A 22240-nucleotide genomic window follows, 5' to 3' on the forward strand; every position below is an offset into this window, starting at 1 on the left:
CCATTAGTGTAGTGACATAAAGTGTTATACTCTGTTTTGATGCTAAAACCCATCAATATAGGTAACAAACTAAAATGTATATGTTATAAATCTGAAGTGTAGTAGTGTAGCACAGTGTGCATGAGGAACCCTCTAATGTTTCATTGAGCTTATGACCATTCTTGTCTTGTACAGTATTTTATTTTCGGTGCAGGTAGTTATAACAATGGATCATTCAGTCATGTCTGTGGAGATATCCTGAGGGTATTAAAATGTCAAATACAATATTCACAGTTTCTTTACAGGCTGATGTGTCCGACATTATAATGGGAAAACTAGAATAACTGTTTTAAGGTTTTGCCTAATAAAAATGCATGAGCCTGAGATGTTGGACATTTTTCGGTAATCTATTTCAATAGACCATTAACAATATACTGTACATGGGCTGGTGCACCCCCTACTGTACATATAACAATATACTGTAAGAAGTTAATAAAGTAAGCTGTGACCATATACTGTAATGGCAATTTTAACCAAGACAGCATTACCAATGTACAATTGTTTCTTATAATATACAAATGTGTCCACATACTGTACATCTACCCTCCGTGCGCTACAAGTTGCATTACACATAAGGCGTGAGCGCCATGCGTCTAGGTAGCGCAGAGCATCTTTTTGTGCAGCTTTTTCCTTAAAATTTATTTAATTTGCAACGCAAATCGAATAGGAAGCACAAGCAGGTTATGCTGATATGCGGCAAGCCGATATCTGCATGCGAAATGCTACATTACTATGTCAGCAGCTGTGACACTGTAACATAGCATTTTGCATGCAGATACAGTCGCAGTCGCACAAGAATACAGTATAGGCATACTGCATATCATTTTATTCAGCAGAAGCTGCTTGTGTGTCCTATTCGCATCAAGCTGTGAATAAAACACATTTTAAAGGAATAAGTCACATGAAAACACCCTCAAAGCTACCAAATCGCAGCACGTGTCAGCAGATAACAATCCCACTGCCATCCATTTTTAGAGCTAAAGATCTCAGAATATGTTTGATCCTTAGCTTTTTACATAATTAGGTTAGCATTATGGTTATCTCAGCAATATTTACATTCCCCTATGGTGTCAGGCTCTACCACTCTGTTGCAAAGCTAGCCTACATACTGTATCTGGGACCCCTTTTAGTGAAGTCATTCTTCCTCAAACTTTCATTTACCTCCTGTTTTAGCGTATGTCCTCTTGATTTGATGCTGTTCTCCAATAGAATTCTTTCCTCATGAGCCTCGTTAAAATCCTCCAGTATATGTACTAAAGTAAGACACCCCACTCATTCATAATACACTAGGTCATTTTTAAGTAATTCATTGGGGGTCATCTGTATCAGCCAGCACAAAAGCAGAAGTTGTATGACTTAATCTGTGCTCTTGTATTTCTGTATTTACATCATGTGACTCAAAACTTTTATAATGTGAAACCGCTGAGAGCCAATGACAAAGCCAGTGACTTAATGATCCTTAAAACCTTAAATCAGATTGGTTCAACCATACGTAAAACAAGTGTGGATTATTTTGTCAACATGAGAATGTCAATATAAGGTAGACATAATGTAGACATGCAGCATGTCGACAGTGACCCCATCGACATTCATCATGTTGCCACTGATGAAATGTCAACATGATTATAATGTTGACAAAACGTCCCTGGTGCTCTAGTGGTGAGTTACCTGGTAAGGTGAGTCTGGCGGTTAGGTGATGTCTTCAGGCAGATCCAGCAGCGCTTCCGATTATGAGTACGTCTCTAATCATAACCCCTTACCCTAATCCTCCTCTAGTGCCTAACCCTAACCTCCCCTCCTGTAGTTAAACCCTAATACTCCCCCTTATGCCTAACCTTGACCCTCCTCTCCCGTAACCTAACCCTAACCCTCCGCTGCTGGTCTACACAGTTCGTCGACATTTCAGATGTTGAGAACATGTCTACATTCTGCACATGCCGACTTGTTCAATGCAAACATTTTACCAATGTCGATTATAACTACATCCCACGTAAAACATTCTTTATTTGAACAATAAAACAAGAGCCAAACAATAAAAACTCTGATTGTGGGCACATAATCCACAGTTAATAAAGTCACTGACAAGGAATGCATGAAAACGTTGGAAAAAATTGTACAAATGAGGAAAAAAATACTATTTAAAAATTAAATGGAAGTTGGACATGGGCTCCTAACTAAGGTCTCCGTAATAAATGCATAATATTACTAAAATGTAGTACTCACATGTAGGGGGCTCACGTGAAGGCAATCACTGTGTATGAAAGGAGTCACAGAGCGGCAGAAACAGACTAAACTTTGTACGCTTCTCCAGGTGTATAGGAAGGCTGGATTGTGGATATTTCTCACCAATACACATATGTTGTAATGCTCACAGACGTATGCACTGAACAGGAATAAAACACTCATACTCAGGGTACAGCAAAGATAAACTACTAAAGGTAGACATGGCTTTACTCCTGGATAACAGAAGTTCTGCACATTCAGCAGGCAAATGAGAGCACAATGTCATCCAACATGGGGCCTGATTCAGCTTTGGTAATAGAGTAAGATATAACAAGTAACTGGCAACCTGGACAAACCATGTTGCAATGCAAGGGGTGCAAATACAAACTTGTTTTTGCATGTAGGGTAAATATTGGCTGATTTTGCATGTAGCCCACATATACTGCACATTTTTATTTTACACTGAAATTTAGATGTCAGTTTGGAAACACTCCAACCAAATATAAATCTGTCTGCACATTTAATTAATAGTTACTGTACTTGCTTTTTCTTACTCTATTCCCAAAGCTGAATCAGGCTCTTGGTTAGTTACCATGGGCAAGTTTATGTACATTGTAGGTGCTTAATATGGAGTTTTACATAAAGTCTACCAGTTGTTATTTCTTTTTGGATTATAACTACGCACTTCATCAGACATCGCAGCATAGTTAGGTACTGTTACTGATATGGAAAAAGGACATAAAATGATGGTGAAGAAAATTAAATATATTTAAACTAAAAAAAAAAAGCTTTCTTCATTGTCTTCTAATTAATTTATCTTTGAATAGATATTGATGAATGCCAAGATACAAGTCTGTGTGGTCATGGTCAGTGCAGAAACACGCGGGGATCTTTCACATGTGTATGCAATGAAGCCTACAAACTGTCTGCTTCTGGGGACCAATGTGAAGGTAAGACATGTACACCAGCACATACTGTATGGTTGATAACATCACATATAGAGCTATGTAATTACATATAAGAATTATATGTTGATTTTTAAAGTTCTCAATTTATCTGTCATATTCCTTTGTAAAGGCACTAGTTTTTAATATTGATTGGTTGGTAAATGTACTTATTGATAAACTTTATAAGTTATTTATTAAAGAGGAATATTTGCTAACTTTTGCATTTCCCCCTCCGGGAAACCATGAGAGTTCACAGTTGGGATATGTAACTAATGAGTGGTGGATTTTACCTGGGGGTTGCAGGGTAAAATCCACCACCTCAGTGAGCCGGTTTCAGTTCTTGACATACAGGACAGACAGTCCCAGGGGGAGGTGTTTTCTCCCCCTGGAACTGCCAGTCTGGGCTGCGATTAAGAGCGAGAGTGCTTTCAAAGGGGTAGCTACTCCTCTGCCTTTCTGGCAGACCTACCCGGCTTCTAGGGGCTGCAACCAATGTATTCCTTATAAGCTGGTGTTTTGCGCATACTCAATCCCACCTGCCAGATCCATCGAGCAGATGCCAGGACCGAGCTGCCAGGGACTTCTGTCTCCTCCTCTCGTCCTGCAGTGCAAATAGTGGCAGCATGGGCAGCAGCAGACTGCTCATCCAAGAGGGTAGGAGCCGATGTTGCGACTGACTGTGGGAAGAGTGGCTGGGGCAAGTCTCGTCATTCGGGTCCCGCCACCAGGCAGCATAATGCTGCTAATCATGGGTCCTTGAAGAGGGGACAGAGCCAAGATTTCCTGCACATTTCACATACTGTACATTTAGGAGAATGGGCAAGTGTGATTTAAAATAGAATAGTATTTGGATCATACCCAGGGGGCATGCCATGTCGATTAGGTGTTTTGGCCTATGTCGGCATATAGTATAACAGAATAGTATTAGTATCATTTCCAGTGGCCATGTTATGGTGAGAAGTTGTAGTGGCCTTTGTCTATATCCAGTGTAATAATTGCATTGTGATTATGTCCAGTGGGCATGTTGTCATGACTTGTCTGGTGTAGTGTCCTAGTTTTGTAGAGGGCTGTATTAAGGGCCACATGGGCATGAAGCTGAAAATGATACAGGTCCTATAGGGAGAAGTGAAGGAGCAGGGGTATATTTAAAGAGGAGAGGGTCTGTGTTCACTCACCGTCCGGGGCCTCCTCCTCTCTCCGGTGGCCGCGGCGCACTGACAGGTTCGATAGACTCCGGGCACTAGTCTGTGCCCGGTGTCTACTGCGCATGTGCAGGACACCAGAAAATGGAGCAGGACTTCATTGAGGTAAGTATTAGAAAGTATGGGTGCAGGGTGTGCACCACACACCTTGCACCCATTATAAATACGCCCCTGTGAAGGAGGTTTGACCAGTGCTGTGTTGGTGTGGCCAATGCCATGTGGGTGTGTACATCCCCTTCACTATCAGCCCGAATGTCTCCCTAAATATGTAGAAGTAGAAACACTGCAGCATTTTGTAAGGAAAACAGAAATACAATTGCAATACTTTATGGCCAACCTTGTGGCCAGCTGGGCAACTGGTTATGCTCATACTGTCAATATGTTGGGCCTATTTTTATGTTGAGGCCTGGAACTGTAGTCCATTTACCCCTTTGTTAATCTGGCCCTGGTGTAGTATTGAATGTAATAGAATTGTATTATGACTATATCCAGTGGTCAGGTTATTTTGGGCATAGTGTTCTTTTTCTGTGCATTTTGCAATACTCTTATTCTGTAATCTGCTGAAGTTTAGATGTCAGATCATGACGGCTACTGTAGGTATAGTACAAAATTGCCTAATTTCCTGGGATGTCCAGGAAACTCCCAAATTCTGAAGAGCTCTCCTGGACTCCTAAGAGAGTAGATCACCCTTACAGATCCCATCTACTTCCCCAGTGACATTGGCGATCCAGGGGCTTAGTGACAGGATTTGCAGTGAATTATGTCTTTGTGGTCCCACCCCCATTGCTCAATAAACACAGATATCGGAATGAAACACCGGAGAGTTGATTTGCGATAGTGTAATACACCAGGATGTCTTCTCTGTATATTTATGGAAGGGACAATAAAACTGTTAGTCCGTATGGTATAGTGTCCAAGTCTAAATGCAAGTTTTTAATAATGGATTATGATTTCAATAACTGCTCTATTCATTTTGAGTTGCTGTGTTGTCCTGTGTCAGCATAAAATGTATACATACACTACCACCCTCCTCCATTGGACATACACCAACTGCCCTTTCCCCCACTGAGCTAAACACTACATGCCCGAGACTGGCAATCACTGCTGTTGTCTCCTCCTCACTATTGTTTTTGAAGGAGCAGCCTCTTTTTCAATCCAAGATGTCCTATGTAAAAACTGCTCTATTCGGTTGCCGCAGCTATACATAAGTCATCTTGGATCAAATAAAAGCTGCTTCTTCCCTGGGAGCATTGCAACAGTGGAGAGAAGACACTTTAGGTAGGGTGTGAACCATACACCCAGGTATACTTCTAAAGCATGCACTTACACTATTATTGTATGTTTGCCTAGCTGTAATCCTTGAGGAAAAAACAGTATACGGAAAATTATTTCTTAGTAAATTAATGTAGTTCATATTGGCTCTTAGATAAGGCAATTGCAAACCAAATAATGTATAGTGATGTTTGATATCAGGGGCTTACATCTGATTTGCCCAAATGAAAGACCACAACCACAGACATTACTATAAAAAATAACAAAATCACATATTTACAATGGAAATTTTCACAGCTTATTTAATTGGTGCCAGTCAGCTAAAGTAGTTCTTGTCCTGCCATGCTGGGTCCTGTAATTCCACAAAGCTGATGAGCCACAGCCGTCTGTCTCTGAGCTACAAGAAACATAACTAACATGATCTTAAGGTCCATTCAGAGTAATTAAAAGTGTAACAAAAATGTCTCTTTGTAGCTATCACGATCTCTCTACATGTTTGAAAATATAGTTTGTGTAATATTGTTTAATGAACCATCTATTCTAGTCTCATGAAACCACCCATCTTTATTCTGAGCACTTTGAAAATCTGAAAACATATGGCAGGTTTACGTTAACAAATGGATCAAAAGTAACAAAAAAGCCCAGAATGTCTCCCAGCAATTAGCTTAACACTAGGCAGATATACACTATAGTACATACGATGCCTAATCATAACAGACAGAAACATATTATAAACATCTGCTTGTGGGGCATTGATGGCTCTCCCTTATTCATTTCCCATGTGTTTTCCACTTCAAATTGAAAAATGACAAATGTATTATGTAAAGCTAACATTTTAGAGGAAGCCTATGTACTGTAGCTGCTTTATTTATAAGCTTGATGACTAACTCTGTAGGAATCGAGGGGAAATAATATGAATGCATTGCTGATTGATTCATTGAATGCGGTCTGCTATCTTATCACTGCTAGCGGCTGCGGAGTGGCTTTTTTTTCTTTCTTTGATTTCTGAATTTAAAAAAAAGTATTATACTTTAATATCTCCTGGCTAGGATTATCTGTATACATTTATAGGACTAATAATGAAGTTAAAGCGAAACCCCAAAGAAAATGTTTTGGTTACTGGTACGGTCTCAAAACATATCAAGTAAGGAAAAGTCACTTATTACTGTAGACATATTCAGGCCCACAACACTAATGCAGCTTTTCTTGTTATGCGTTATTTTGGCACAGTTGTGACCAAGATACTTGTTGAATCTCATATAGCATCAATGATATGGCTGGTTAACTCTGGAGTAAGGAGTAGTACATACTCGTACAACTGGACTCAACAGGAGAGAACAGTTGTACAGTATATCAGTCCTGTAACAGGAGGATTGTCCATCCTGTGTCAACCACTTCCCTTGAACATGTGACCTCATGACATGGAGGGGGTGGAGCCGCTGGAACCAGGAAAAAGAGCAGAGCCTAGGGCAACTTTACAGGCTGCACGGCGCATGCCCAAAGTAGTGTTTCAGGCATTCTGCAAGCCAAATACAGGTACCATGGGGCAGCGATGGTGCTGCACCCTAGACCCTGTACCCTGGGCAGCAGCACTGCTTACACACCCCTACTTACAGCCCTGAGTATATGTACTTGGTTTACGTCAGGAGATTTGGCTTCACAATGATAGTAGTAAATTCTAAAATTACAGTGTAAAATTCATTCACAATATAGTAAGTTTGGTCAGTGTTATTAATATATAAATAGTAAAGTCACATTTACTGTACCATGTAAAAGTCAATTAAAACCAGATGCAAATACAAAAATAAAGTACTAATTAAGTTCAAATCAATACAAATGTTGCCTACCCCTTTAAAAGATCAAATAGAAATCTGCAGTCCCGCTGCGGACCAATAGCAAATATCAATGTAATATTGCAAATATATCACAGCAGCCATATTACATTATTAATAGAGCCAATGTGAGGGTTTTGGATGCCCTCAGCCATTCAGAAGCGGACAAAAATCCTCACAATCATCAGTTCAAATTGTATACGGTATGCAGAGCTCCCCATTTCTCTTCTAGTGTATTCTTTTCTAAACCCCACATTCCTCTCTCAGGGAACTCCTGTCAATCTAATTGAGGTGCTATAGTCCTCTCACAATACAATATTCTGGGAGCATGTCCTAGAGGCAGTGGATATGTGTGAAATAATTAGGGGGTGGGTATAATGCCTTTAGTAGAGTGGCCGTAAGTGCCTGGGACATGAGCCTACCAGTGGAATGCAGTGGTAGGGGCATAGGCTTAAGGGGCGTGGTCTTCCACTACAGATTCTTGGCTAACCATTAGGCAAATCTTGGTGTAGTTGTTATAGAAGGGACCCAAGCCCCCATACTGATCAATGGTCCTGCTCCACCAGGTAAATGACCGTCTAATAGAGTAACAATCTATAATTTGATGTCTGGAACCTGACACCTAGAGGAGGGGGTGGGGATTTCCCCTGTACCCCTGTGGGCAGTCCAACCCTGGTGCCCATGTACACAGAAAGCAGGCATAGAGGTGACTGATACAACTCACGATATTTGTACTGTATGTAGCATATACAGACCCTCTATACTAAGTTGGGCACAACTTCTTTTGCAAATCTGAATGATGTAAATGTCCCTTGTCTCCCGTCTGTACTGACAGAGAATGTGTTTTCTGTTCCAAAAATTATAATTGCATTTGCATGGAAGTTTCTACCAGGGTCTGTTCACATATTTTAGGTCTGGAGTTCTGTCGGCAGCCAAGTAAATCTGTGCTTCAAGTATACTCAGAAGGTTGCTAGAAATATCCTTATAATAATACACACTTTAATGTGTCTTTTTCATTCTGATAAAACAAAGCAATTACACTGTGTCAAGCTACAGACTAAGATCGTCTAAAAATGACGGCCCACCCAATGATGAGATAATTACTTTGTTTCCCCCAAATACGTTGATTGCAGACATAGACGAATGCCAGGAGTTTGACGCCTGCCAAGGAGGAGGAAACTGCTACAATACGGATGGGTCGTATGTATGTACTTGTCCAGATGGCTTCCTGCTCATAGATGGAAGGAGGTGTGAAGGTATAGTAAAGCTATAGAAAGCAGAATTCCTGCAGATTTGCCGAGAGGAATTGTGTAAAATAAATAGTGTTCACAATGGTCATATAAATAGATATTTAAAAGAAGAGTATTACCTAAAATTTAAAAGACTTGTCTACCTTCCTTAACACATGTGCAGCATTTACTATATAATAATTAAAATGTAATTTATTTTATGCTCCAATTATCTGTATAAGATTGACTTTATATTGCATTTCCAAAGCTTATAATGAGCACAACAGTACAGAGATGTCCTAATACACTATTGCTGTAGTTGCGCCAAACAGCCATTCTCAGCGCTCCATGACCCAAGCGACTCGGCTTGCGCCAAGTGTTTTTTTCCGCTGAAACGTGCATCATAAGGTGCATACACACACAACGATTTTTTTGAACGATTATCGTTTAACGATATCGTTTAACGATAATCATTTGAAAATATCGTTCACTTTCTGAGTCAAACGATGAACGATTATTGTTCATGCGTGTTCACGTTTGTAGTTTGTAGTTCAGTCAGACTTGTCAACTCAACGATTTTCATTAAGTTAATATGCAAAAATCGTTTGTAGTTCATAAAAATCGTTCATTACATTTAAATAAACATAGTTAATGAACAACTTTAGTAAACAATTTTAGTTCATTTTTTCAAGGTAGAAAATCGTTTACTAAAATCGTTCATTAACTCAATCGTTGTGTGTGTATGCAGCTTTAGTCACACAAGTGAAACAATTGGATGCAACAAAACTGCTTAACGCGATTGCACTGATTCATTTTGTATGCAACATTTGTACATCTGTACTTAACGCGATTGCACTGATTCATTTTATATGCAACATTTGTACATCTGTACTTAACGCGATTGCACTGATTCATTTTATATGCGACATTTGTACATCTGTGCTTAACGCGATTGCACTGATTCATTTTATATGCGACATTTGTACATCTGTGCTTAACGCGATTGCACTGATTCATTTTATATGCAACATTTGTACATCTGTGTGCGAATGAGTGAATCTCTATACGAAGTACTACGATGCAGCGGCCATGTCTTTTTCTCACGGTACCTTCCCTTGTGCTTCATCTGTGACTTTATACATATTTGAAGCTAACTTGGTTAAAGTCGCAGCCCGCAGTCTCTGGTACAGACTGAATGGTGTTTCACTGCGTCTGTGAATTAGACGCAAATTTTTTTAAAAGTCGGTACGCTACACCCCTCGGTGTGGCTCATTTACGGCGGGCATCTCGCACAGCATGGCTTATTGCTGCTTTGTGCATGAGGACACATTGGTAAATGCTAAATTTATAGTACAGTAACTATTGTGGTGTGAAGTATGTTAAGAGAGATTGTCTATTACTAATGTACTGAGCATTTTTAACTAAATTCAACTTGAATCTCTGTTCTTCTGTACCTTTACCATGATTTGTCACTTTGTTACTAGGACATGGTGAGTATGCAGGTATATATATTGCTTATTCCACTTATAATATACTTGTAATATTGTTTTCCAAACGCAAGCTTAATCTAACTGGTTGTCACAAGTCACAAGTCTTTAAAATGCCAAATGCAGCTGATTAAGAAACCAGATTTATCATTAAAGTTTCCATTATAAAAAATTCATAGGAAGTGTGAAAATAAGCTTTACTTGTTCATTGTACAATCAAGCTGTGCAGAGTTGTACTTGATTTTTAGTAATAGTCTTTTTAGCTGACTTGAAGAGTTTGTATTACTGTATTATATTTGTTTTATTCTATTATACTTTACAATATAGTGCATGAACTCTGAGCATCTCCTATCATTTCAAATGTCAAACTTTTGTCAGCATATTCCTGGCGCAGATCCGTTCAGCCCCTGCCCATGGCAACCATGCACCATTTCTCCAAGTTCACTCCTGAGTCCAATAGACCATGCGCCTGTTGAAATCCAAAACTTGGGACTGTACAGCTGAGAGTCAGTGGGTCCAGGACACATACTTTGTGGCTATACTTCTACCATGTTATCTGCCTCCCAACTTTAGTTTATATCAATTGTATATGTTTTTATGGGTTTTCCTAAACCTTATATAGAACTGATCAAATATTCTAACATATTTCATTGAGGCTTATTTTGTAAAATGGAGCGAGGAGCAATGATATGGTGTAACTCATAGCAACCAATAAAAATCAACATTTAACAATCTAACTAAAGAAAACTGACATCTGATAACATGTTAGATACAGTAGGATAACATTACATTTCAGAGGGATACATTATTTTTGTGTTGTTGAGAATAATTATCATGCAGTTCCAGAGAAAATTACATCCAAGACACAAAATGAGAACGATAAATATTTGATACTTGGGGCCTCATTCAGAGGCGGTCGGAGGATGCAAGCGGTCGCTCAGAAACTGGGCGGCCACTTGCATCCTGACCGCCCGCCTCTGTTGCGGTCGTTAGGCTGTGGGTTAACACCCACGGCTCTAACGACCGCTCCGGTGATGGTCGCGATGGTCAGAGACCATCGCGACCATCGGGGCTTACGACGAGACCCTAGGGTAGGGTCTCCCTTGTCGTAAGCCCCGGAGAGCTTCTGGCTCTGTCTGAGCCGGAAGCTCTCCACTGACATCACTAGTGATGTCAGTGGGGCCTCCCCAAAAAGGCAGGCGTTCCCATAGGAACGCCTCCGTTTGGGCTGCCACCCCCCCGGCCCGCCTTCCAAACGGGGCGAGCTGTCACTCAACATCGACAGCTCGCCCCCTTTGGATCGAGACCCGCTACGACCGGCGCTGTCGGTCGTAGCGGGTCTCACGCATGCGCACGACGGCGCCGGTGCCGTCGTGCGCATGCTCTGTGGGGGGCCATCGACCCGGTCCGAGCGCATCGGCGCTAACGACCGGGTCTGAATGACCCCCTTGATTCTAAAGAAAATAGCCGACATATGGCAAATACTACGGTTTCTCAACTTATAGACGTTATGAAGGATATTTTTAGCCTGGTTTAGTTTTATGAAAAAGCTATTAAAATGTGCGCTGTGTATAGTTAATTTGCTCATAATATTAATGTTTGCCTTTTTATTTTTCAGATATCAATGAGTGCGAAGATCCTGAACTATGTTCTCAAAATGGAGAATGTCTCAACACTGCTGGTTCATTCCACTGTATCTGTGAGCAAGGGTTTACTACCACTATGGAAGGAAGATCATGTGAAGGTACCTTTATTTGGCTTCTATTAACAACTTTTTTTTTTAAATTGTTGTAGGTAATTTTTACTGTCCTTCAGTAATCATTGCTGATGGACTATTTTAGATGTCTGGTGAAACATAAACAGTTTTGTCATTACTAGGCGTACTTGCCTACCCTCCCACTTCTGACGGGAGCCTCCCGAAAATCAGGTGCCACTCCCAGCCCCTCGGAAAGGCAGGCAAGCCTCCCGACGGCTGCGACCCCTCTGCGGGGGAGGGGGGCGATGACGTGATTCACGCTGAATCCCGTAATTTCTGACCCCGCCCCAAGATTCACAATGCCTGTAATCTCTGCATTGTGTAGCGGGGTGGGGCCAAAATGTCGCAATTGAGTGGCCACACCCTCCTGGAAGGGGCTAAACTTAGGCGTCGAAATCCCAACGCCTGTCTAGATCCCGACACCGGAATCTCGACAGATTCCCGAATGAAGGTAAGCTGGTCCGTCTCAGCTCTTAGCCACGGGGGGGGGGGGAGAGTTAGGCTTAGGTACCTCTGGGGGGACATGGGGTTAGGTACTCCCCGGGGAGGGTTAGGGTTAGGCTGAGGGGAGCTAGGGTTAGGCACCACCAGGGTGGAGGATAGGGTAAGGCACCCCTTGGGGAGGGTTAGGTAGAGGTTGTGGAGAGGGTGGTTAGGGTTAGGCACCAAGGGGAGAGTTAGGGTTAGGCACCCCCCAGGGAGGTTAGGGTTAGGCACCACCAAGGGAGGGTTAGTGGGGGTAGAGGATGAGGATTAGGGTACTTACCGTCCATAGTTGGGATCCTGAAGAGTCAGGCTTCCGGTGTCGGTATTTCACCCGGCGGCTATTCAGGCGCCGGGATATCATACCCAACTCCTCCTACACATTTGGCAGGAATTAGAAATGACTAGTATGTGTTGGTAATATTTAGATGCTCTGAATAACTTCATGTTAGCGTAGCTAACATCTTTCCACTCATGTTGGTCCATGTTTAGCTATTTTTAAATAATGGATACAATAGGAAGGTTGATACTAGAAGAGTAATGCAGCCAGGTCTGTAAGCACCATCACTACAATGGAACATGCAGGGGACCTGTGTGTAAGATTACAGAATGGCGACTTACAGAAGCAACATAAAGCTTAATGAAAATGATTCATTATTAGCCAGCATACCAGAGTGCTAACAATATCTTTCTTAAGTTAGATGTCAAATGTACTATAGGACCCCATTTAGAGATGTTCTCTATGCCGATGTTTTCACAGTTGAACGATTATCAGCCATCTGTGCAATGCATCTGACTCGCACACTGCATGCGTCAAGGAACATCACTGTAGTCGCTCCCAGAAACCGTTTATTCACGGTGTGATTGACAGTCAGGGAGAGTGTGGTAACGGGGAGTTTTGATTAAAAATGCAGTTGTTTGTTCGTGACCATATCGGGGTGTCACACCTATCGTCTGTGATCCCATACACAGTAAACATGCATCTCAGACCCTACGGCCATTGTGTGTGACCATACAGTCACTCAGCCTGCTAACATTGAATAATCTGTGGCTGAAGCTGCGTCTTTGTACGCAGATGCTTAGATTTGCATAAACACCAGTTTATGTTTCCACTCCTGCCATCTGCGACATTTGCGTATTTTCATACAGCAGCTGCATACAGGATGGCAATTGTATACATCTCTCAATTAGGCCCTGAGTTTTAAAGGTAGTCCCCAACTTACTTAAGTGGAACAGAAATCTAGTCTTCCACAAATGCATAGAATATGCACTTTTAAGCAAGTAAAGGAAGGACATGGGGAACAAAGGAAGCCTATATTTGAAATGGACCAACACAACTGTGACCTGCTGCCAATAATAAGTCTATGGCAGCAAGAGGATGACAAGTTTTAAAAATAGATTATCATTTTACAGCAGAATTTTGAAAATCAAGCGCATGTGGTTATTTTACAGTCAGGTCATAAACAAAGGTCCGTAATGAATTTTATTTCTGTCTAAATTACATCCAGACCGCAAATGTGTAGTGTGGAATATTAAACAGTAACCACAAACGCTATGAATGTGGGTGTCCATATATCCGTTGATGTAAATGTGTGGATGTCTGTGAAAGGTTTGCTGAACAAATTTACTGATCAGTAGTTTCCCACCAATGTACTGTAAGATGAAATTCTCACACAACACACGCCAGTTTTATTCTAAATGTTTACACCAAAGAAGACCGACATCTTTTCCCAGAAAATTGTACAAATTGTAACAGAATACCAATTTAGTAAAGCCAGGTGTTAAAGTGAGGCTAGTCAATTCCAAGGGAACACCCTCAGTGTCAGCCCAAAGTCAATAACAGACAGCATAAAAGTTCTAGACACGTTATAAAGAATGGGCAAAACTAAAGCTGCTCTCTAATAGGTTTTTTAAATAACTTGCCATTCAAAAGAAACAATTAATGTTGAAAATTTGAAATTCTTACGCATGTAGCTATAGCTTTGAAAAGTACAGTACAAGCAGTTTACATTTTATGTTTTTCAACTGTAACCTTTATTAAAGGTCTTCAAATGTCTGACACTAATGGTGCCCGAGGTGGCCAGTACTGTCATCTTCTTAATAATAATGTATTATTTTTTTAATTGTATTTAAGATTAAGGGGTTTATTCATGATGTTAATTATCGGGGTGCCAGATAATTAACAATCTAACTCGCTGCAGATGCTGGAGCAATTCATCATTGCTCCGGTGCGGAGACAGCTAATCTGAGAATCATCTGTCACTGCGAGCAGCTGCCCTGCTCTGAAAGGAGCAGTGAATCTTCTCACTGCTCCGAGCAGTGACCTTAGTGTGTATGCGTGACCTACAGGTCACACATGCGCACAAGAGCCCCGACATCCGGCGGAAGGTGCCGGACAGGGGTGGAGGGCTGCATTCTTGAGCTTGGACCCGGTAGGCAATGTTATCTGTAGATGGCACTACCTAAAAGAAGCCTGTGGGCTTCTTTTCACGTTCTACTATGAGAAGGATCCAATCGAATCCCTCCCAGTGTCCCCTGCAGAGCGTGCATCATCTGACACATGCGCAGAAGGACTCTCGGGTCATAAACCTGGAAGTCCTTGTATCACAAAGGACAGCTCTTATTGGGAAAGCTGTCCTTTGTGCATTTCATAACGGCACTCTTAACGCCAGTATGTACCCAATAAATGGTGGGATGTATCGCATCCAAAATGCGATGCATAGTGCGTCCCCAGCCCCTGTACTGTAAGTAACTAACATTTTTAGAATCTTCCTTAAACATCCATGACATGAAACACTTACAATATCCTTAGAATTTGCAATATGAGGTACATTATTCCATATATATTTTATTTCTGATATGTAGGTGAGGTTATGATAGCTGTCGCATTGCAGTTCTATTGTATACTTAGGGCCGTATTCAATTTGGAGCGAAAAGCCGTTTTCAGCTAAACTGTTTCGCCGATGATGTCATTTTCGACAATTTCACTTAACCCCGTTTTCAATTTTAGCGTCTTCGCCGGTGCAAAAACGCAATGCAATGTAATAGGCAATAAAGTTTTGCCTATGATTACCGGAAAAAAGTGCAGATTTGAGGTTTTGGGGTGCATAGGCACAGAAACCACTCTGCACCCTTTGTACACCCCCCTTGACACTAACTGCGTCAAGAAAACGCAAAAAAAAAACAAAGGACACACCAAAAAAGTACTTTTAAAAAGTGGGCAAAAAATTTCAAAGTGGGGGTACAACTTCAAAAACTAGAGAAATAGCCTTTGGGGGGGGGGGCTGCAAGTATGGGAGAGGTTCTTTTTAATTGCAAGTGCTTGCTGAAGGTGCGTTTTTGGCGCTTTATAATGCTTCACTTTAGCGATTTTTACATATGCTTGCACCCATTTTCATGTACCCCAAATTTGATGGGACTACTTATTTTGGCCAAAAAAAGTTGCTAAATGCTATTCTTCACCACTCTCCCAAAGACACTAAATAGCTCCTATTGAGACCATTCAAAGACCCCAGATACCTTTTGCAGGGCTTTTTGGGGATACCCATAGTGAACCCCCATTACAGAGCATCTTTAGGGGGGTGTCAGGTTGATTTCCCCCAAACTACAGGACTTTTTGCTGATTTCGTTTTTGCCTGGTCCCGTTTTCGCCAATTTGGAGTTGAATATGGGGATATTTGGGGACACGCGCGATAAGTTTTCAACGGCAAAACCTCCGATGACGGCGAAAAGTCCGGCAATGGACTTTTCACTCCAAATTGAATATGGCCCTTAGTGTTTATGAATTTAGCACAAGACAATAAAACTACATATTCAATTTGCGGCTATGAGTTACTGCACATTTAACATCTGTTACTAAATTGCCCCTGATGTTTATTTTACACATTAAGGGTACATTTAGATATAACCATGCATACTTTATGTGAATGACTTTTGTGAGCCGTCTTTCTCATAATGTGCTCGAGACTTTACTTATAAACACCAAACTGGAGTTCTGACAGGTTACTGACAAGTATTACAGTGTTGGTTGCAGTGCCGTCTACTGTATATTAAATAACTCTCTAGCACAAGAGGCTTTCCATTTTTTCAATGAAATTCTGGCAGCTTCTGCAAGCAGCATTCAACTGAGTTGACCAGAGAGCTCCTGTTCAATATTTATCTATTCTGGCTGGTATTTCAAGAACTGCTGTGAAGTGGTTTTGACTCTGGACTCACTAGAGAGTTGTTGGAAACTAAATGCTTAGACTTATTGTTGATCTTGTTACCATCTGGTAGATACATTTCTGCTTTTAAAAGGCCCTTACCACAAGCCTGCTATCTGAATTACACAATATATCTAATGCTCCTGTAGACTCCTGTCTTACGCCTTAAGTCCATCTGTGTAGAAGAAGTAAAATAATGCAGGTCTTGTGGAACAGATATCTTATGGAAGCAAAGTTCTCTGGCTACTGGGACAGCAATGAAGAAGTGTAACTTATTAACAGCTACTGGAGTGGTAAAGCAGCCAATTTTTCCAGTGGATTTTGTGGGAACCTTTGTATTGTTATGACCTTGAACTGGAGAGTGAATTATGAGCATATCATAGAAAAATGGTATATTTGGAATCATGCCATTAAAACTTACTTTAGAGTTGAAACGTGGTATATACACTTATTTTATATATTTACACATATAGTCGATGCTCAGAACAGACACAGAATAGCCTAATCAGCTGTTTTTAGATCTAAACCATTCTCATAAGCTAAGCTGTTTGAATAGAGGTAGGAGCCAGCTCCGTGAGTTTACTGGATTCTTGAGCTCCCCCCAATATTTCTGCTGCCACAACCACTGTCTATGGCCTTTACAGTTATATGAGTGTAGGTGGAGGGGGGTGGAAGGGTAACAGGAACACCACAGTCACTTTAAAAAGTTGCCTCCTATCGGTAGGAGTGAAGACAGTCTACACAGTTGAGTCCATGGACAATACAGTGTTATATGAATTACTTTAAACAGTAAACTATTGTAGGAAACTTATATATTAAGAATAGAACATAATAATAAGCAAATTAAATTAATGTAAGTAAGGAGTGAGTGAAAAGTGAAATGCTCTAATTCAGTGATGGTATTCAGTAGCTCCAGAATCCTATAGAAGTTCTGTTAGAGGAGGCTGTTTCCAAGGATGCTTGCTGTTGAGTCCTAATTTCATGAAAGTTACAAATCTGATTTTGTATTAAAACTTAATTCACTTATTATTAGAAAATACAGTAATATCTGACACACATATACATTTCATTAGCACATATATATAGACAGAGCAGTTACCCCCACTCATATCCACATCACTGTCATAGAGAATACGTAATTGTTTTTACAATAATAAAACAAGTGCCTTTAAAAATAATATTCATGTTTTACACCAATACAGTTTCAATTAAAATAATAGCTAGTGGAAAATGCTCTTCAATTTCTAGTCCAGCATACAGTAGTTCTCCAATTTGTGCAATCATTATTTTATTTATAAACTGTAGTTAGCATAAACTTTCCCTTTCATTATCAGAGCAGACGATACATATCCTGGTATTGGCTGATTTCTAGACCAGATAACCGTTATAAACAAAATAATTTTGAGTCAATTTACATTTAAACACCAACTGTTTTGCATTAGTCCATTTTATACTCAGCTATAATGAAAGCTTAAATAAAACTTTGAATTTAAATCCATGCTTAATATGTCAGCAATACATTTAAAAGATAATAACATATGATATTTTTTCCATCTGAAATCATGATAAACAAAAAAATCACATGCAGTATACAAACACACCTTAGTTATTGTAGTTAAAAAAAACAAATATCCACAAATATACAGTAGATGTAAAAGTTATTTGACCTTATCAGAAGTAATATGATACGGTTCGTATTATAGGGTTAGATTCACAGGCAACCTCTTGTGGTCAGAAAAGAAAATAACAGCCCTGCAAAAATACTACCTACAAATAAATAAATAAACTTTAATCTCTTCTGTCAGTAATTGGGAGCTTTTACTTATTTTTCTTGTGTAACAATATAATCAGCTCTTTTGTATAAAGCAAGTTGCATTTAATGCATAGTAATCGAGTGCACGTTGCATAATATGACCCAGTTTGAAATAACACTTTGTATTTGCTTTTTTGTTTGCGTTATTTATATTTCTTGTGCATGCTACTTTGTTGCCTGTTGTAGCAGGATAATATTTGTTCATATAACTCTGTTGCATTTGCTTTTTTATGTTGTTTTGACACATCCCCACATAGTTAATTTAGGGGTCAATCCTAGTAGCCGCGATAATCTCACCGGTGCGAGTCATTGCGGCCGTGGCCGAACTTTACGGCAGCCCGAATTTGCCAAATTTTGCTCGCAGCACCATATGGCAGCGAGTAAAGTTTAGCAAATTCAGGGTCGAGTCGGGCTGCGAAGGGTGCGATGTGCCGTTCCGTTGCTAGCGTTTTAACGCCGTTGCAACGGCACATCGCACCCTTCGAATGGAATGGAATTGACCCCATAGTTGGTCAGAAATAATGAAATCACTCTATTATTCTAATTATTATTATTTACAGTTTCCTATATACTGTAGAGCAGCATATTCCGTTGCGCTTTACAGTTACAATGCTTAGAGGGCCACCGTACAAACAATGTTTTTGGTTTTAATGATCTGTGGTACCGATCCTCGTATTTTTTTAAGCAGCTCTAATATTAGTGTAGGATAGTTGTAAGATACACATTTTATGCAGATCAGGCTACAGTACATGTCTTGTGGCACCTGGGCTAAGTCTGTTTGCTTTGTTACACATCTTATCCGCAGATGTTGATGAATGTACTAACAGCACGCAGTGCAGTCAAGGGTTTTGTGAAAATACCAGAGGTTCATACCGCTGCCTCTGTTACCAAGGGTACCAGGACTCAATGGATGGACAAGGCTGCGTGGGTAAGTTATTGATGAATAATACCTATATGTCGATTTTTAAAATAACTGCATGACATTTTCTAACATTAATGCATATTATTCCTATTTTTATTATTATCCTTGGTATAATGACAAAGGAGGACAAAATATGTCTACCTTTAGTAACAGTAGTGGAATATATTGTGAAACGGAAGGAGAGAAGTCCCTGTTCATTTGACTTTACAATGTTAAAGGGGTTCACTATTTGTTGTATTTTTCTTTTAAGTTACTGTCCTCTTAGTTGTAGTCAGCAGCTTTACAGCTGTCTCCCTTGGGGCTCCCGTTCTCATGGTAGGGGTTTATTAAAGGAAAAGGATCTAAAAAAAACATTCTTACTGAAGAGGAGTATAGGTTGTTTTTAATTATTTTGTTTTAAAAACAAGTTCAAATTGTAGAGATGAGCGCTTTGGGTTTTACTTGGTTATGTTCGGATCTCAAAAATGGCATTATATTGGCTATCAGGCTGTCATGTGTTTTGGTTTGCCAATAAGATAAATCTGAACCTTTCAAACTTGTGCTAATTTAGTGAAAATAACTGAGTCAAAACCGAACCATTCATCTCTAGTTCAAATATTAAGATATTTCAGATTGGACTGAATTACTGCATATGTGTATAGACTACCCTAAATCTACATGACCTGCAGTTTCAATATGCATTGCCGTAACAACCCAAATCAACAGGACCGGAACTATTAGCTCATCAAACGTCTCATTCTCCCAGAATTCTATTTTGAAATGGGTTGGATACGATATCCCGGCATTGACCATCCTGACGGTCACAATAGCGGCAGTGGAATCCCAACGAATTTTAATGAGTATTCTAACCCTAACCCACTCCCCCTGCAGCCTAATCCTAACTGTCCGCTACGGTAGCCTAGCCCTAACTGTCCCCTTCAGCAACCAAACCCTAACTGTCCCCTACTACAGCCTAATCCTAACCTTCCCACTAGTGCCCTACCATAAACCTAACCCTAATATTCACTGCCAGGCTTCATCTGTATTTTGACCGTCGTAATTCTGCTACTGGTATTGTGACCATTGGGATGGTCACCTGCCGGCATCCTGACTACATCCATTTGAAACAATATTCTTTTCTTTAAACTTAAAGTATCAATAAACTGTACCGCAAGTTGGCATACTGTATAATTAATACTAGAACTACATATAATATATGAAAATATTTATATTTAGATGTTTCAGAATATTATCAGATTGTACAATATTTTTGTGGTTATCGTGGGAGTATATATTTTTCTGCACACATCAGACTTCCCGTTAGTAACGCAATTGAAGAGCACAGGACACAGTAGACAATAAGGGGTAAATTTACTAAAATAGATAGCAACCAATCAGATTCTACTTAACATTTAACTAGCACCTTCTAGAACATAATAGCTAGAATCTGATTGGTTGCTATGGGCAACATCTCCACTTCTAAAAAATATATTCCTAAAACTCTTTTGAAAACATTTGCAGTAGATTGCTAATGGCAGCGAGTAATATTTTGCATAGCAAATTAAAATTGAATGTTACACATCTGCCAACAATCCTGATTTTCCTGGGATGTAAACAATCTTCATCAGTCCAAAGGAGAGTAGCCTTCCAGAAGAACAACTTAAATGGGTGAAGTTTGGACTTGATGGCGATATGGCTTTAGTAAATCAGAGGTGAAGCCAATTATTTCCTGATTTTCAATATGGGAATATTGTGAGCTCAGAGTGATGTGTAAAGACAAAAAAATAATGTGTCTATATATTAATAATCTCGGTACTGCCACGATTATTAAGGTTCCATTTTGCTGTTGAAATTTATAATTGGTGTAGGGTGTGCGGTGCACATGGGACCCTGGGTCCAGGGGGGCCGCACCGCACACCCTGCACCCATATTATACTTACCACTCCAGAGTCCCACTGAGTAGCGCTACAGAACACGCCTGAAAAATGGCCACTGCACCCATTTTCCCGGTGTTTTGTGCATGCGTAGTAGGAAATCACAGGGTTAATGTGCGCCATTTTCCTGGTGACCTGTGCATATGCAGTAGACTCCACGCACACTCTAGTGCCCGGAGCTTACTGCTGCTGTCAGTTTGCTGATGGCAGCTGGGGAGAGAGGAGAGGGCCCCGGATGGGGAGTGAACACGGACGGGCCCCCTCCTCTCTTAATATGCTGGTCACGGTCTTCCCTTCTGGTCAGTCCCTACACTGACTCTCAAAAATATGAGCATTGCTCTGCATTATTTGACTCCAGGTATCACACAGATTTTATTAACAAATTATCCTTCTTCAATGGGTTTAGGTACTGGCTTACTGGCTTAAAGAGACAGAACCGCACACAAGCATATCAATCAATGAGCACCTGGGGAATAAGCTGACAATATTTGACTTACCTATAGTATGGGAATTTAGGGAAAGTGTGACACAAGAGAAAGTGTGACCACAAAAAAATGTACATAAACAATGTACTATGGGAAACTTGCAGGGACAGCACTTGCGAATTACATCCTCTGTAATATGTATAAGTCTTTCATGATTGTGATAAACTTCTCCGGGGGAAGCTGACATGGCATGTGTACAGTGTCAGTTTCCGCTGCCGGCCAGAGGCTGTGGGAGAGAGATCATAAGCTCTCCTGCTTGTAAGCCTCCATAGGCTTAAAGCAGTTTACTGCATCTGAAGATGGTGTAAACTACTGGGGCCATACTCAGAAAAGCTTAGCTCTTTGGAGTTTGGTACATAGAGCTGAGATCGTAGTCCCCATTGATAATAATGTGGACTGCGATTTGCAGTGCTAATTAGCACTCTGCCTGAGATT

At 40.4% G+C, this 22240-nt stretch overlaps 1 protein-coding gene across 6 annotated transcripts in view; it reads left to right on the forward strand.

The window, feature by feature from the left end:
• Positions 1-22240, forward strand: part of LTBP1 (latent transforming growth factor beta binding protein 1) — a 514666-nt gene that overhangs the window by 429979 nt on the left and 62447 nt on the right. For 5 of the 6 annotated variants that reach the window (XM_088474432.1, XM_088474434.1, XM_088474433.1 and 2 more), the window contains 4 exons: positions 3090-3212; positions 8649-8771; positions 11850-11975; positions 19291-19413. In XM_088474432.1, the coding sequence (XP_088330558.1) occupies positions 3090-3212; positions 8649-8771; positions 11850-11975; positions 19291-19413 (495 nt within the window). The remainder of the gene's footprint in view (positions 1-3089; positions 3213-8648; positions 8772-11849; positions 11976-19290; positions 19414-22240) is intronic. The other variant, XM_088474435.1, reaches the window with a different exon arrangement.

Source organism: Taudactylus pleione, unplaced genomic scaffold, assembly GCF_031769625.1.
Source record: "Taudactylus pleione unplaced genomic scaffold, aTauple2 ptg000154l, whole genome shotgun sequence".
NCBI lineage: Eukaryota > Metazoa > Chordata > Amphibia > Anura > Myobatrachidae > Taudactylus > Taudactylus pleione.